The 15,589-nt window shown below is 39.6% G+C and overlaps 1 protein-coding gene across 1 annotated transcript in view; it reads right to left on the bottom strand.

Annotated features, from left to right (window-relative positions):
• Positions 1-14,908, bottom strand: part of USH2A (usherin) — a 395,461-nt gene extending 380,553 nt beyond the window's left edge. Inside the window, exons 1-2 of the mRNA XM_054821392.1 lie at positions 14,424-14,908; positions 9,094-9,259 (exon numbers count right to left, since the gene is read on the bottom strand). Of these exons, the coding sequence (XP_054677367.1) occupies positions 9,094-9,259; positions 14,424-14,908 (651 nt within the window). The remainder of the gene's footprint in view (positions 1-9,093; positions 9,260-14,423) is intronic.
• Positions 14,909-15,589: the final 681 nt, after the last annotated feature.

The following is a 15,589-nucleotide window of genomic DNA, read 5'->3' on the forward strand; positions in this document are numbered from 1 at the left end:
TAATGTGCTGTAGTCTGCCAAAACATGGCAGAGTTACATAGATATGATCGGGCAAAATAAAGGCTAGTAAAAGGATTATTTTTATAATTGCAGACACCAAATATGAAACAAATACATCAATCTGACATGTTCCCAAAGAATCTCCTGTTTCAGCAACCTTGGCTGTATCTGAAAATTCATGTTTAAATTCCACTCTTCTTAATTGGTTAAATAAATTTTGAAGTATCAAAGGGAAAGTGAGAGACCCTTAAAAGTGAATCTGAAAAAGAATACACTTAATGGAGCTGCTACTAAGTGGCACAAATCTGATATTGGTATCACTATGCAGAGATAACGAGGTACACAGTTGGCCTTAATTATGCATTGCTATGCTTTCACATTTTTTATGTCTTTAAAAGTTAATTTTTTAAGAAACCAGTTTTCCCGAGGTTTCACTTCAGTGCGTATCATATTCTTTTAAGTTAAGGCTATCTATTTTTTACTCCACTGCGTACTTTCAGAAGTTTTGCTAATATACACCTAAAAACACAGTGATAAATATCATTAAATCATGATCAAACACACAGAAGGACTCTAAAGCTTTCACAAGGCTGAAGGACTTGATCCTCACTGACTGAAATCAACTAGAAAGTGGCAGTAATTTCAAGGAAACAGGATCCACAATTTATGGCCTTAAAAAAACAACAAACAAAACTGTTTGAAATTGCAAAATGAAAGTTCCTTTACAAATAATAAGCAGTGGAACATAAAGGCAGACATCATTAGAGAAAAATAAGTCATGTTAATTGAGAGCAGAAAAAAATTATCATAATTCACTTTTGTTGCAAATCCACTTCAACTTACCTCAGCAGTACTTTTCAAGGATGATTTTTCTCAAATGTTTATTGGGTATAAAGAACAAAGAAATGGATAGCCAATAGCTCTGTCAGCAATATACTGCATATTAAGAAGGCCACATAAACTATTAACAAGTATGAAGTTACTCTTAGACTGATACCATCTAGTCTCAAGTAGCTTTTGCAACTGTCTATTCCAAGACTATTAGTGACTCATGTCCAACATCCTGCTGGCAGCGGTTGTTATAGTAATATTGCAGGAAAACAAAAAAAAGAAAAAAAAAGAAAAAAGTCCCACAGTCCACCTACATAACAACTAATTCATATAAATTCCCATCTTTTCCTGTTGGATGCACTATACCACATTACCCTTGTTATGAAAGTTACTGAATTAAAAAAATGAAAACCCACAACATTTTCTTATCCCTGCTATTCTGATCTGAATACTTTTTTGGAAACACTGCTACAATAGAACAGACTCAGTCTCCAACTTAGATAGTCCCTTCTTCTGCCTGGTGTTTACACTCCAACAGATTTAGAGAAAAAGCTGTATGACTTCCTATTCTTCACTATAGTTAATTCCCAAAAGAAGGTTCTCCAAATCATCTTCTGTAAGACCTGCATAGAGCCTTTCACTGACATCATAGGCTTAGTAGCTCTGTTCTGAATTATATTCCTTAAACATGAAGGACAGAAATTATTTGAATTATTGTGGTACCCAACATTTTGCATGAAATCTCACCAGACTCTGGAGCAGCAGCAATGATGCTTTTCTCTCACTAGTGGGAATGCCTCCCCAATAGGTTTCCCCAACACATGCCTTTTTTGTAGCCACATCATGCCAGTAACTCATCGTCACTACCTGTGCCTACTACTTCAGCAATTCTCTAATGATTAACTACTTAGCAAAAGATTGTGAGGAATTTCAAGTTCATTACTTTGCATTTTGTAATACCAAATTTTATTTCATGTCAGTTACCCTAGTCCTTTCAGTCATGCCATTCTTCCTATATGACATCTTACTGTTTCTCTTCCTGATGATGCCTCCCCACAATATGTTACCAGCTAGTGTTATCAGTACACTCGTAATATTTCTGCCAAGATCATTAATGAAAATATAACACAAGACTGGACCAAAAACTAATTCTCAAGGAATTCAATTGCCTTTTTGCCTCCCTTCTCCCCTGCCCCCAGGATTACAAGCAAGTTCCTTCGAGCAGTATCTATTGCCAACCCTCCCCACGAGCATTCCCTTTGACCCTACAACTTCTCAGGGGTTGTCACATCAATGCCGAACTGAAATCCAGATAGAGGAAATCTGACACATTTACTTTGCCTGAAAATCAGTTTTCTCATCAAAAAAGCTAAGAGGTTAGACAGTGATGAGCTATCTTCAGTAAATCCACGCTGCATTTTATCCCCTTTTTCATTTAGCTCCACATCTTTATCTATTCCTTCAAAGATCTTTTCTAAATCCTCATATGCCACTGTGTCAAGACAAATAGGTCTGCATCGCCAAGATCCTTTTCCCTTCCTTTTTGTACAGGCTCTGTCTGGGATAGAGTTAACTTTCTTCACAGCACCCTGTATGGTCATGTGTTCTGAATTTGTGACTAAAACACCATTGATAACATTGATAATATTTTGGCTGTTGCTGAAGAGTGCTTGAACAGTGTCAAGTCTTTCTCTTTTCCCACTCTGCTGCCCCATCCCACCTCAGCAGTAAGCTAGGGTTGGGCCAAAAAGTTAGGAGAGGACACAACCAGGACAGCTGACCTAAATTGACTGAAGAAATATTCCCTACTGTATAACCTCATGCTAGCAATTAAAACTGGGATAGAAGGACTTTGGGGAGACAGGGGTTTTACACAGTGGCTGCTGGTCAGAGACTGGCTGGGAAGTGGACTCCTTGTGGGAGGTGGTGAGTGATTGCCTTTGCATCATTTGTTCCCCTCCCACCCCATTTCCTTCAGCTGTTAAACTGTCTTCATTTTGACCCATGAGTTTTCTCACTTTTGCTATTGCTATTCTCTCCCCTGTTCCACTGGTGGGGATAAAGGGGGGCCTAGGTGCTTGGCTGCTGGCCAGCATCAACCCATGACACTCTCCCTCCTAAATGTAAGCATTATAGCTCCACCTCTGACTTGGTAGATTTGCATAAAATCTCTTTGTCAAAGGATTTTATGTACCAGTTCTTTCATAATTTTTGGGCAAATACCATCTGATTGCATCAGCATGTACACAATAAGCTTGCAAATTTATGTGTCTACCTCTTTACAACCACTTGTTTCCATACATTCATTTCTGTCACCCAGAAATAACTTTCTGACTGTTACCATTATTCTCATTGAAAACAGAAGTATAAGGATGATTTGAGTAAGTTCCCCAAACTAATCTCAAGCACACCTTCACTGTACACAAGTCTTGCTGTTTTACACAAAAAAAAACCACTTAAGAACTTTTTACCATTTAACACTCGATGCAAAGTCTAATTCAGCTTGACATCTTTACAGTTTTATTTCTATTCCTACATAGCATTCTCTGTGAGTTTGCTTCCCCTTTCCCCAGTGCTTGTAGACTCTGCCATCTCTAACTGCAAAGGTGCTTATTCACTCAGATAAGCCTAGACACTACATCTCAATTTTTTCTTTAAGGGCAGAGATTCCTCTTAATTCTATTATTTTTATTTTTAATAACCTCCAGGCCTTTTTTCCATTCAATTTATGGTCTCTGCAGTTCATCTTGTTTTATTAGTCCTGTTTGTTTGTTCTCTTTGAAACCCAAAAGTGTACCGACAGAACCAAAGAACTGTTTATTCTTCTATTACATCTGAACCTGCTTATGAATACTCAACATTATTTTTGAAACCCGTATTTCTAATAATAATGCCCTGATCACTTAAAGCTGGTATCCAAACTTTCATAGAATCATAGAGTGGTTTGGGTTGGAAGGGACCTCAAAGATCACCTAATTCCAAACCCCCTACCACAGGCAGGGACACCTTCCACTAGACCATGTTGCCCAAAGCCCCATCCAACCTGGCCTTGAACACTTCCAGGGAGGGGACATCCGTAACTTCTCTGGGCAACCTGTTCCAGTGCCTCACCACCCTCACAGTGAAGAATTTCTTCCTAACATCTAATCTAAATCTACCCTCCTTCAGCTTAAACCCATTCCCCCTTGTCCTATCACTACATGCCCTTGTAAACAGTCCCTCTCCAGCTTTCCTGTAGGCCCTCTTTAGGTACGGAGTCCCAGAGCCTTCTCCATTTGTTGGCTCACCAGATTGGACTGGCCCTTTCAAACCCCTTCCCTTTGACCAGGAGGATTGATAAAAAAGCTAACTTCACTCCAGGGTCCCTTACCACCACTCCCAGGGCTCTGTAATCCTTCTTGATAATCCTCAGACAGCTCCTAGCTGTATCACTGGTGCCTACATGAAACAACAGCAATGAATACTAGACAGTGGACTGTACAAGCCTTGGCAGTCTCTTGGTGACATCCCTGATCCAAGCCACTGGTAGGCAGCACACCTCTGTAGAGAGTGCGTCAAGTCAGCACATGGGTGCCTCTGCCTCTCAGAAGAGAGTCGCCTACTACTATCACCTGCCATCTTGTCTTAGTTGCACTGGTTGTTACATGGGGAGCACATCAGTCTGCCTTACTCAGCTTCAACATCTCTCCTGATGTGGCAGGTCTTTCCTCTTCAGTCTGCAGAGCGGTGAAGTAGTTATGCAAGGGCACCTTAGGCTTCGGGGGAAGTCTCTTCCTCCTGTTGCACCTTGCCATCACAAGCTTCCATTCTTCTGCATTATTGGCCCCTCTCCCTTCTGTGTGTGCTGGTGGGGAGGTTTTGGCTGTTTGGCTGTGAGTCCACTGCAGACCATGCATGGAACCAGCTCTCCACGTCTTTCTCAGCCTCCCTGATGTTACGCAGTCTTCTCACCGCCTCCTGCAGCATAGCTATCTGCTGCAGGAAGTCCTCCACCTGGGCACACCTTTTGCAGGCAGGTCTTCCACCTATCCCTGACCTGGGAGAAAGGTTTAGGCACTCCCTGCAGCCTGAGGTCTGCACTGCAGCCTCTTCTTTCAGCAGCTCCGTCTGAGTGGACGCATCAACCACCACTAAGGTAGATGGTGCAGATCCCCCAGCCAGAGCTGCAGCCTTTGATCTCAGAGGAATGCCCACCATTCTGCCTTCAGGACCAGGTAGGATAGGTGTCCTGGACCTGTGCAAATGGTCACAGAATGGTGCCCGGTTGCTGGTTTGTCTGTACTTCCAAGTCTCCCACTCAGCCAGTGGAACACCCCTCCTTTGAAGAGGCACTCATCCCTGCCCACCCTCCCCCACGAACTACCACGCTTTCTGCTTCAGCATCTAGTTGGAGAAGAAATCTTTCAGACAGAACATACAGGAATGTTTGGGCCCCGCTCTTGTTCACAAAACTTTAATTTCCCAGCTATAAACTGGAGAATAAGTCTCTGCAATGACACAGTTCTCAGTAGTAGTTCCCTCTAACGAATTACACACCTAAATCCAAACCCAAGGATTTAAATTCCTAGATTACCTCAGCAGAATTCATTTACTAGCCTTCTCTTCCTCTAGAATTATTTTATTCCAAAGAAATTATTTTCAGTCTGTGCTGTCCTTTCTTCTTTCCTTTCTTCTTATCATTTAATTACTATTTGGTGCTATTCCACCATTTAACTTTCATTTTTATCATTCCTGAATAGGCATATGCTGCTATACCTGAATTCCAAACATATCTGCCATCTTACCATATTTCTCCTCTTTCTAAGCTCAGTTTCAAATCTACAACCAGTACTTCACAATCCTCTGTCATGATGTCTGTTGCCTAGCATTTATGCATAAATATTTCAATTTTTCCTACCGACCACAGGAACTCCTTTGTTTGTAGGGTCCCAGCTCCTACTAACTGCTTGGCTTTGGAGCTCTTTGGCCACATCGGTCTCATATTAGGCATACCTGTGTTCAGAGATGGGCTCGCACCCCAGCTCCTTGGCAGAGCAGTCTCTCTCATGGTCAGCTACGCCATTCACACACACACTCTTCACAAACTACAACCAACCTGCTAAAAACAAACACACCGATCTGCCGTGAACGCTTACCAAAACCAAATCCCACAGTCTCCCTTAGCTGTATTCTTGTCACTAACTTAGCATGCAAAGCCTTGTGCTTCAATCCCCAATTCTTCATCTACCAGAAGAGTCATGCATATTGAAGGCCAGGGATATTAATTGCAGCATTTAATGCTTCTAACTTAAATTTTTGGGAAACCAAATGAACTGTCAATAGGTTAGATGCCCACACCTCCGGCATAAAATTAAAATATTTTCGTAATAAACAAAAGATCTGTTACTACATACATCTTCAGTTACTACTGGTATTTGAATTATACTACCTAAAAATTGTAAAAGAACATTCTTATGTAAAAAATAATCTGAATAGCTTGTGCCTATTATGCCTCATGCATAGAGAATATAATTTCTTTATGTAAAATTCTATTTAGCATAGCAGCATCCCATTGCAACCCTCTCCCTCTTAAATTCACAGATGAGGTTTTTAGGGGTCCTACAACTCCAAATACAGCAATGCTGCTATTTGCTGCTTTTTTTTTAATGAAATTTTCCCCACATATACAAGTTTTGTTACATGCACAAAAATATCCATTCCATATTTTCAATTGTCTTATCAGGAACAGAATTTAGTTGCCCCATAAAAGAACATTCACAAGCATTATTTTCTTTTAGACAAAAGTCATATCAAGCAAGCTACCAAACAAGTCTGAATAGATTAATTTTTTTTACATCAGGACATGTCACCCAGCTCTGGCTAGATCCCAAATAAAAAGAATGCCAAACAATGTTCTAAATTCCGCAAAGTACCTAAAAAGGTGCTGAATATACTGTTAGCTTAAGTTAAGCCTAATAGCTTGTGGCTAAACATCACAGCCACATACATGGCATTTCACATCCAACAACAATTTCCTTTTTGTTTCCATAGAAGATTATATAGCCACTGCACTGATAACACCATACCTACTTCCAGACCAGCATAGCTATAGGATGACTGCAAACTTTCTAATTTACTAGTCACAGTGCTCAGTCCCAGGGCTTGTCTTTGCTAGAAAATAATGGTTATGCCTACAACAGTGACACAGAACTGAGATTGCTAATACTTTACAGGTATTAGAGGCAATTTTGCCTCAACAAGACAGCATGGAAGTCTACATGGTCTGACTGACTTGGAAAAGCTCAAAATAGTAGTAGGCCGTTATCACTCAGTGTGCCATTATCACTTCTGCTGCCTCTGCCCCAGGCAGCTCACCTGCAGCCCACAGAAAGGTCTCTCCTCCACACTGCAGTGCCCATCCCCTACCGCATGGGCATTGCCTGGGGAGAAGGCTGGTTAGTCAGAGAAGTCAAGAGTCACGTTTGTGGTGAGATCAGGTGATTTGTACTTTTAGGTGGAAACTCCAGACTCTCCCACTGCTTTTAACTAAAATTACTAATGCCTATAAAACTACATAGTGCTTTATCTTTAGAAGACTTTTTCATCAGCTTAAGGAAACACCTATATTCAAATATACATCATCATAGAATCATAAATAAATATCATGATCAAATACTGGTATTGTCTGAAGACACAGACACTTCCATACAAATGTTACTTTTGCATATTTTTGCATGGTCTCTCTCATTCTCATTTTCCATTTATTTCTCCATTTATAGAAAAAATGCTTATGGACAGCTGCTAAAAGGAGGAAAAAACCCCCAAAAACCAACCAAAGCTTTGCCTAAAGTTTCATAGCCAGACCTACTGCTAAATGGATCATGCTGCAGCTGCTGTCATCTTTAATGGGAAGTTGAATCCTACAATACCACAAATCACAGAATGTAAGGTTCTATCCTGAGCTCAGAAACTTGGAAAAGGTATTAAGCTTGCAGTTCCTTTAAGGGTCTAGAAGCCACGCTTCTTTACTCCTGCTACATATTGAACAACTTTCCCCAAAGAAACAAAGGCCCAAATTCTACAGAGTGCTTGAGGGTTCTTTGTAATACCATTTGATATGTGCGTGTATTTAAATCCAGCCCTTTCACTCTTCGCTTTGCCATCCCAGGCTTTAGCAGTTTTTGAGGCCAGTATAAAACGTGGCTGACAGCAGCAGCAGTAATATAGCACCCTTGGAGTGTTTGAAGTGTAAAGTTCATTAGTTCTACCTTAAGGTCACTCTTTTAATCCAACAGCCAAAATCTTATTCGCACTACCATGCTGTTATCCTGGAAAAAAAGAAAACTGCAAAAAAATAAAGACGTCAGCTTAGATACTTCTTACAAGTGACAAGATCAGCACTAAAAATCCAAATCACAGTCAATACCTTTTAGCAAGTTTCAAGAAAGCAGGAAAACTATTCTTGATTGTGCTGTAAACCAAATAAAATTTAATAGAATGAATAAAAGAAATGAAGGAACGAAGAAGATAAACATTTCAATACCTGATAATTGTGTTTTATAATTATTAGTTGAACTTGGCTTACAAATACAATTTACTAGACCGTCTATTGGGAATTGCAAGACATGCAAATAACTGAATTTTAATTTCTTCTGTGTTTGTTTACTGATTTTTGTACATACAGTTTAAATTTTAACAAACTCAATTTTGTTTTATCCTCAGTGGATATTTATACACTTATTAAAAAGTTATGTCAACAGAAGATTTTTAGAACACAAGGATTGTGTTTTAACAATTCTGAATCATCTTTTTAAAACAAGAGGTAATAGCTCTATAACATACTAGCTTGATTGATCCTGCACAAACTCATACATGTTTACTTACGTGCACTATAAGTTTTTAAAATTAAATGGGACACACCTCTAAGATAAGTACATTAGCACATATAGATAAGGATGACATTCTCTTTTTTAGGAAATAATCTCAGGGACCCAAGACTTGTTGGTAATGTTAGAAATAAGTAGCTTTTTTTCACCCCAAATACTCATGTTCTTAAGAGTGAGAATTTTCAGTTTTGTTTGTTCAGAAGAATGGGCACAGTGTTTCTTTGCAGTGCTGAATTAGCAGTCACCTCAAAATGAGCGTCCAAATTAAGATCCTTACCTACAAGACTCAAGAGTTATCAGTTACATCCCCCAATTTACCCTTTTATATTATACAGTTATACCATTCTCACACAAACCTTGTATTTCAACAAATATTAAATATTTTTATTTTACTCACCTGCACACTAAGATGAATCCATTTCTTCACAAGAATTCTCCCCAGTGTCATTACTTTTATTGGTGGCTGCAAACCATTTACTGTGCGATAATAAAACATGGTCTCTTTCTCAGAGATTGAGAGTTTGAACACAGTCTGCCCATCAATAGCCTTTTCTATCACACACCTTTGGAAATAACCAAGAAAAACAACATAAGGTCAGAGGCACACACATATACACATTCTTGCCAAGGTGCTATACTGTAAAGTGATGCTAACCAGAATACATTAAAATAAACGTTAAAAATACAGCTCTTGAGAAGATGCTCAGTGACAGTGAAAGTCACAGGATGTACTAAGTGTAGAAGAACTTTAACAAAGATAGTTTCAGTCTTAATCTGTGAGGTTTGGGTTGGTTTTTTTTGTTTAGTTTGCAAGCCCAGTTTACTTGGGGGTGGAAGAGGGGTCCACTTTGCCTCCTCTCTTCAGGGTTCCGTGACAGAAACCACAGCGGCTGGCCAGCACTGCACAGGTCTCTGCTGCACTTTTCATACAAAGCTGTGCAACAAGGTACAACCTGTGGAGGCACTTAGATTTTTCTTAGTCTAACTTGGCAAACGTAGTAAAACCACAAAAAAGCAGTACGAATGACAGGTTTTGGAAATAAGTCTTCCATCTTTCCACCAAATATGTCCAGGTAAGGTAGCAACACCACCAGCTTTCCCTACACTCTCCCTTTGACACAGCCTTTCTTTAACGTAAGAGAACCAGAGCAAGGCAAGAAGGCTATCCAGACACTTGTAAGGTTTCTTCCCCAAAAGATTTCAAATGAATATCAAATGTGACACTGACATATAAGGTACAAAGAACACCTTCCATAGCAACCCACAGTGCACATCTAGCTGCTGAAATGTTTTTGCCAATCCGACCATCATGATGCCAAGGGTCCTGAGAAAGGATAGGCTATGCATACTTGTGAAACAGCTATATATTTTATTAAGGTAATCACTAGTACAACAAAAATTATCAAGTTCTGCATTCCCATTTCAACTGCTTGAGAAATCCAGTCCCCGATTTACTGACCCATGAAAAGTCAAATGTTTTAACAGTTACACCAGACTAAATTAGTGCACTAAGGCACAAGAGAGAAGCACATAAAATTTGTATGAGACCAGGATTTGCTTAGACATATTTCAGAAAAAAACTTATCTACCAATAAGCATCTTCACCTACCACATATTCATTAAAAAATACCAAAGAGGCTGTTCTTTGATACTGCCATTATTCACTAATTCACCTTTAAATCCAAGAGAAAAATTAATTCATTTTAACTGTTACAATTTTAGCTTGCTGGAATGTTGTCAATAAAACAACTTGCAAAATGCAGACTTCTGTTTTCCAAACCTTACTAAAAACACATTTCTCAATATATTGTCGAGCAGTCTTTTCAATATTTTGTTTGCTTGTAAACATGCTAGTTTTGCTAGATAATAAATGTGAGGAAAGGCTCAGCTAAGTAGCAAAATATTTAGGAACTGGATTTACCCAGTTCCTGGATAAACAATAATTGGATAATCCAGCTTTTTGTTTATTTTAGTTATCTAAAACAAACATCCCCGCATTGTTTTTATCCCCAAAGGTGTCATGACTTTAAGAAAGGAAGCGACCTTGATGTACATCACTTTGAAAACTGGAAAGAACAAATGTGAATTGTGACTCTCTACTGAAAGAAAATTCAAGAGGCAGAAAATAGGAGGGAAGGGGGAAAGAAAAGAAAAGAAAAAAAGGAAAAAAACCCCACCAAAACCCAAGCTAGTGCTAACGTAGGTGAAATAGGCATAAACATTACTTCTGACTCTGAGCATGATTTTCCATTCCAGCCATGATTACGGAGAGAAACCACTGTTCTTTGTGAAGTTTCCGACTTCTGGTAACCTGCAGTCACACAGACCCAATTCCTGACTGCATGGTTCTCTATGATGAGGTTAGAGGGAGAAAAAGCAAGCAACACAAATCTGCTTGGTCAGCTTTCAAGGAGAAAAATATTCTAGAGAATGTAACACGGCTACGCTGGTGATCCCCACACATTAACTGGAGCACTTGCAAATGGGAACATCATCACGGGTTCAAAATCAGATGTATGGTATCTTAAGGCAACTCTCCCTTTCAGTTCAATTCCTGTAAGTTTATATCGATTCAGATGTTTTACATTAGAATATGATTTTCGTCCTTTAGATAAAGTTGAAAAAATACATCTACTGCCCATCAGGCCATTTTCCCTGACCTTTTCCCTTAGCTCATATATGCTAAGCTTCTACTCATATTCTTATCCTATTCCATTGTGAAGTGTTATCATCATATACAATTTCCTATATTGTGCTAAGGCTTACTTACAGGCTACCCACAGGCTTACTGAAAGCACTTATATTAACTGATGAGTACATGCAGTAAGAGAGGAAGCATGGGGAAAGAATAAATTTCAAGGACAGAGCTTTGCTCACTTATTGCACTTACTGCCTAAAGGGAAAGTAAATTTAGAGACTGGAGTACAAATGTCAGTGTTTTCTCACTATTCTCTTGCTTTTCGTCAAGATTTCCAATATGCAGTGACTTAAAAGCATACATACGAATATACTATACATCTTAGAACAACATTAGGGCTTCAGATAAATCCATAACACGACATGACTTTCTTCTCTTTGTATGAAAGTATATTCTTTCCCAGACTCACATAAGAAAACTTGGTATATGCAATTGATGAAGAAAATTCTTGGTGTCTGATTATCCACATATATTTGCTCCCCCAAAATGTCACAATCTTTAAAGGGCCTTCACACTTTGGATCCTTGCATCAGTATCTCTCACTTCAGCCAGCACAGTAACTTCTAGCAGAAAAATTCTGCTATTCTCTTACCTGGGCACATGTCTAAGAAATGTCACAGTCTTTACAAGGATGCAATGGGATACTATACAGCAACACACCTAGCTTCTTTCCTATGCCCTCTCTAGCAGCCAGACCATATAACATTAAGCACGCAGAAACATGTTAGCATGGCATGTCCAAAAACCACAGATCTGCTGAACTTGATGTAAGAGCACTTCATCAGTAAACAAAATACCTTGTTAAACTTTCTATTATTCTCCTAGTAAAATGAGCAGCTGGCTCTGGCTCATCTTCCTAGTGTTTTGGCGGCAGTGCAAAGACTTTGTTAGAACGAATCCCAGTCCTGTGAAGTCCCTCTGCTGTGATAATGGGGTTTAAAAGGTCTCACAAATGACGTCTAACATGGACAAGTCCCCATCAGGGACTGCAAAATGTAGGACATCTGGCAAGTCAAACTCCTTCTGCCAAGCTGAAGAACTCACTAAACCAATACAATAAAAGGGAAAACATCTTAGTTTGCTGTTAAACTATTTCTCTTTTGCAGGATGCCTTCTGAGTTGAGCTTCAGTGGCTGTTCCTGTGCAATTACTGTTTCACCACAACTGCAGCTCTGTATTTCTGTTACGAAGAAAGAAAAATTAACACGCTTCTTTCTGCGAACAGTGCAAAAAGAGTCTGGACAGTGGCATATCATCCTGACCACTGGAATAACTCTTGTCCAACTTCAATTTTCAGGACTGCACTCTACTATTTTCATTTTTACATGTTGAGCAGCAGCAATCTTACAAGGCAGGAGAATGAAGTGATCTATTATAAAAATTGAATAAAAACATTCAAATTTTAAAGTGATCTATAAAACCCACTGAACAGGAGTATGTACATTGTGTAGTTATTAACACAGTAGCAATTGGAGGCTAATGTTCTACACTAGTCCATGGATAATCAGACATCGGTAGAGTCTGGTTTCTGCACAGCACTTAATCATTTGAAACTAAGGACATACATTCCATTGTTTTAGGCTCCATGCAAGCAAAAAACCTCTCCTATTGACAAGAGTTTCATGGATCTCACTCAACACATCACTGTGACAGCTTGCTTGGAAATTAGCAGAACATTTCTGCTTCACATTAGGCATATGCTCTGCAGAACAAGACTGATACGCCCACATATGTGTGGACATGAACTCACGGCATAGGACGACCCCAGGAATGGACTCTCTGCCATTCAAGATTCAAACATCATATAGAAAATGCTGTCTATGAAAGACAGTAGGCCAAAGCTCCAGAGACCTTTATACATACCTTCAGCTGAGCTGGTTTAACTTAAGCTCAAACTAAAGTTACTTTTGCTCTGCAGATCTCATTTATTTCCCCTCCATAACTACAATTTCTATAGTTGGGTTGATTTTTTTTTTTTAAAGGCAGTTATTCTTGCATAAAGCAGACTATAATTTTACATATATCATTATAACTGTAGACATTTCTATTGTTTTGATGATTTTCACACCCCTAGACAACTTACTACTTCACAGCAGCATGCAAAATAAATATCAAGAATGCTACAACAAAGTAGTACATTAGTTTCATTGTAAGAAGTTACGAGCACAAGTACAAAAGCTTTCGTGACATACTCTGATGGAATGTACTATACTTCATGTGCTTCACTTTAAAGAGGATCTGCACAACCAAGGTAAGAAAGAGTAAAAGGCTCTGCATTTTGTGATAGATGAAGGGAACTTTTTTGCAGGATTTGGGATGCATTTTTCAAAAAGCAAGTTGTTCTTTATAGTAAGGCCCAGTCAAGCTGAATGGCCACTTATAACAGCAATATTTGCTAAAAACGTGGCATGCAGGCAAATAAGAGAGGGAAGGTGCTTGGCCATGTCTACTTTGTGAACACCTAGTAAAATTCCACTAGCAGTTTGAACAGTGGAATCTTTTTTTTTTTTAAAGTAGCAACATGACCTCTTGTTCAGTCAACATTCTCCAGATCTTCCAGAAAAACTATGACCACTCTTCCAGAGTTTTGAAATATTCATTTTGAAAGATCTGGGGTTTTTCCTTGTTTGTTTTTAAGGAGTAAACTTGTGTTGGGGGATTCCTAAAATTTTAGATAATGTTTTTCCATCGTGAAAGCAGCAATAGCACAAACCCCTGACAGCATGTTTTTCTAGCAGCTTTTAGAAGGAATGTGAATTAGAAACACAAATTTAGGTTTTTAAGAACAGAAATGCGTATTATGCATGGATAGTTCCCACTGAAAGCAATTGATCTGAGTCAATGCCACTGAAACTGAACCTACTTGTCCTGACATTTGTGAAGATCCCAACCTAAATACGGCTTTAAAACGTCACAGTTTCTCACTGTACCTTTTTAAACTTTTAAATAGCTTGCTAATAATGACCATGACTACAATGATCAATTTTTTTAAGAGCACCAGGAAAGTAAACACCTTCAATACTACTTACATTACACCTTCTTGCTCAGGTTTCAACCATACAGTTAATGTAAATGAAGCTGCAAGCCTCAGAGAACGGGGAGTAGAGAAGCAATCCTTGTGATTATGAAAAATAAAACTGGAAGCATTGCTGAAGGACCCTGGATGCAAGTCCCTCTTGTCCTCTGTTATACAGGTACCAAAGCCTTCTGAAAGAAGCAGTTTGTAGGAAGAAGGTGATGACCTGTATGGACATTCCTGAACACAAAACCTCTGGGTGCAGGACATAATACTTTCAACAGCTACTGAGCTATGACAAAAAATACTGCGGCCTGGCAGCCCACAAGTGGCTTGAGTTGGCACGATTGACACATTCTTGAAAGCTCCCACATTTTCAAGCCTAGGGAAATGTCCCTGGGAGCTGACCAACACAAAGGAGTCATAATAAGTTAAGATTAATGTTTCAATAGCATGAAACAAGAAACGACACCTCAAGGAAAGAGCCCAGCAATTCATGTTTACAAAAAAGCTCCTCCTGATTAAAGCATCTGTAAATAAATAATGATGTCCATGTCAGCAGCAATGTCCTCAGGTGGTATGCTTTAAGAGTTTATGTAGCTTTTCATCTTCAAAACACTCATGCAAGGACTCAGTCGCAGGGCACATCTGTGTCTTCTGGCCAGCGAAACACACGTGAGCAACAGCCGGTATCTGCAAACGACAGAAAACAGACACAATCTGTGGGAGGAACGTGCCCTTTTTCACCAACAGAGGCAGTGCCCCACTAGAGATTTTAAGTGTTTGAATTCTTCTTCCAAATTTCCACCAGCAGGCCCACCCGCACACCTTCGCTGCCTATGGCCGACACGTCTCCCTAAGTGAAGGCAACAGGACGAGGCTGACTGGAGCCTGCACACGCTCACAGCTGAGCTGAGTTTATCCCAGATCTGTCACGTCACCTGAGGTCAACACTCAGCTTTGCATGTTAAGGTAATGAGTACAGAATAAGGTAGCAAACCAGGGCATGCAATTTCAGCATCTGAATGTCTTTCCTGAGAGTTCCAAGCTAGTTCCTCCAATCTCACATTTACAATCCCCCCGTGCTTACCTCAGCTTTACATCGCTATTGGGGAGCCGCTCGGCACTATCCTCGCCGCGCTATTTCAGGGTATGCTGAGGGACACCCCCCTGCCTCTG

The sequence above is a fragment of the Grus americana genome, chromosome 3 (genome assembly GCF_028858705.1).
Source record: "Grus americana isolate bGruAme1 chromosome 3, bGruAme1.mat, whole genome shotgun sequence".
Lineage (NCBI taxonomy): Eukaryota > Metazoa > Chordata > Aves > Gruiformes > Gruidae > Grus > Grus americana.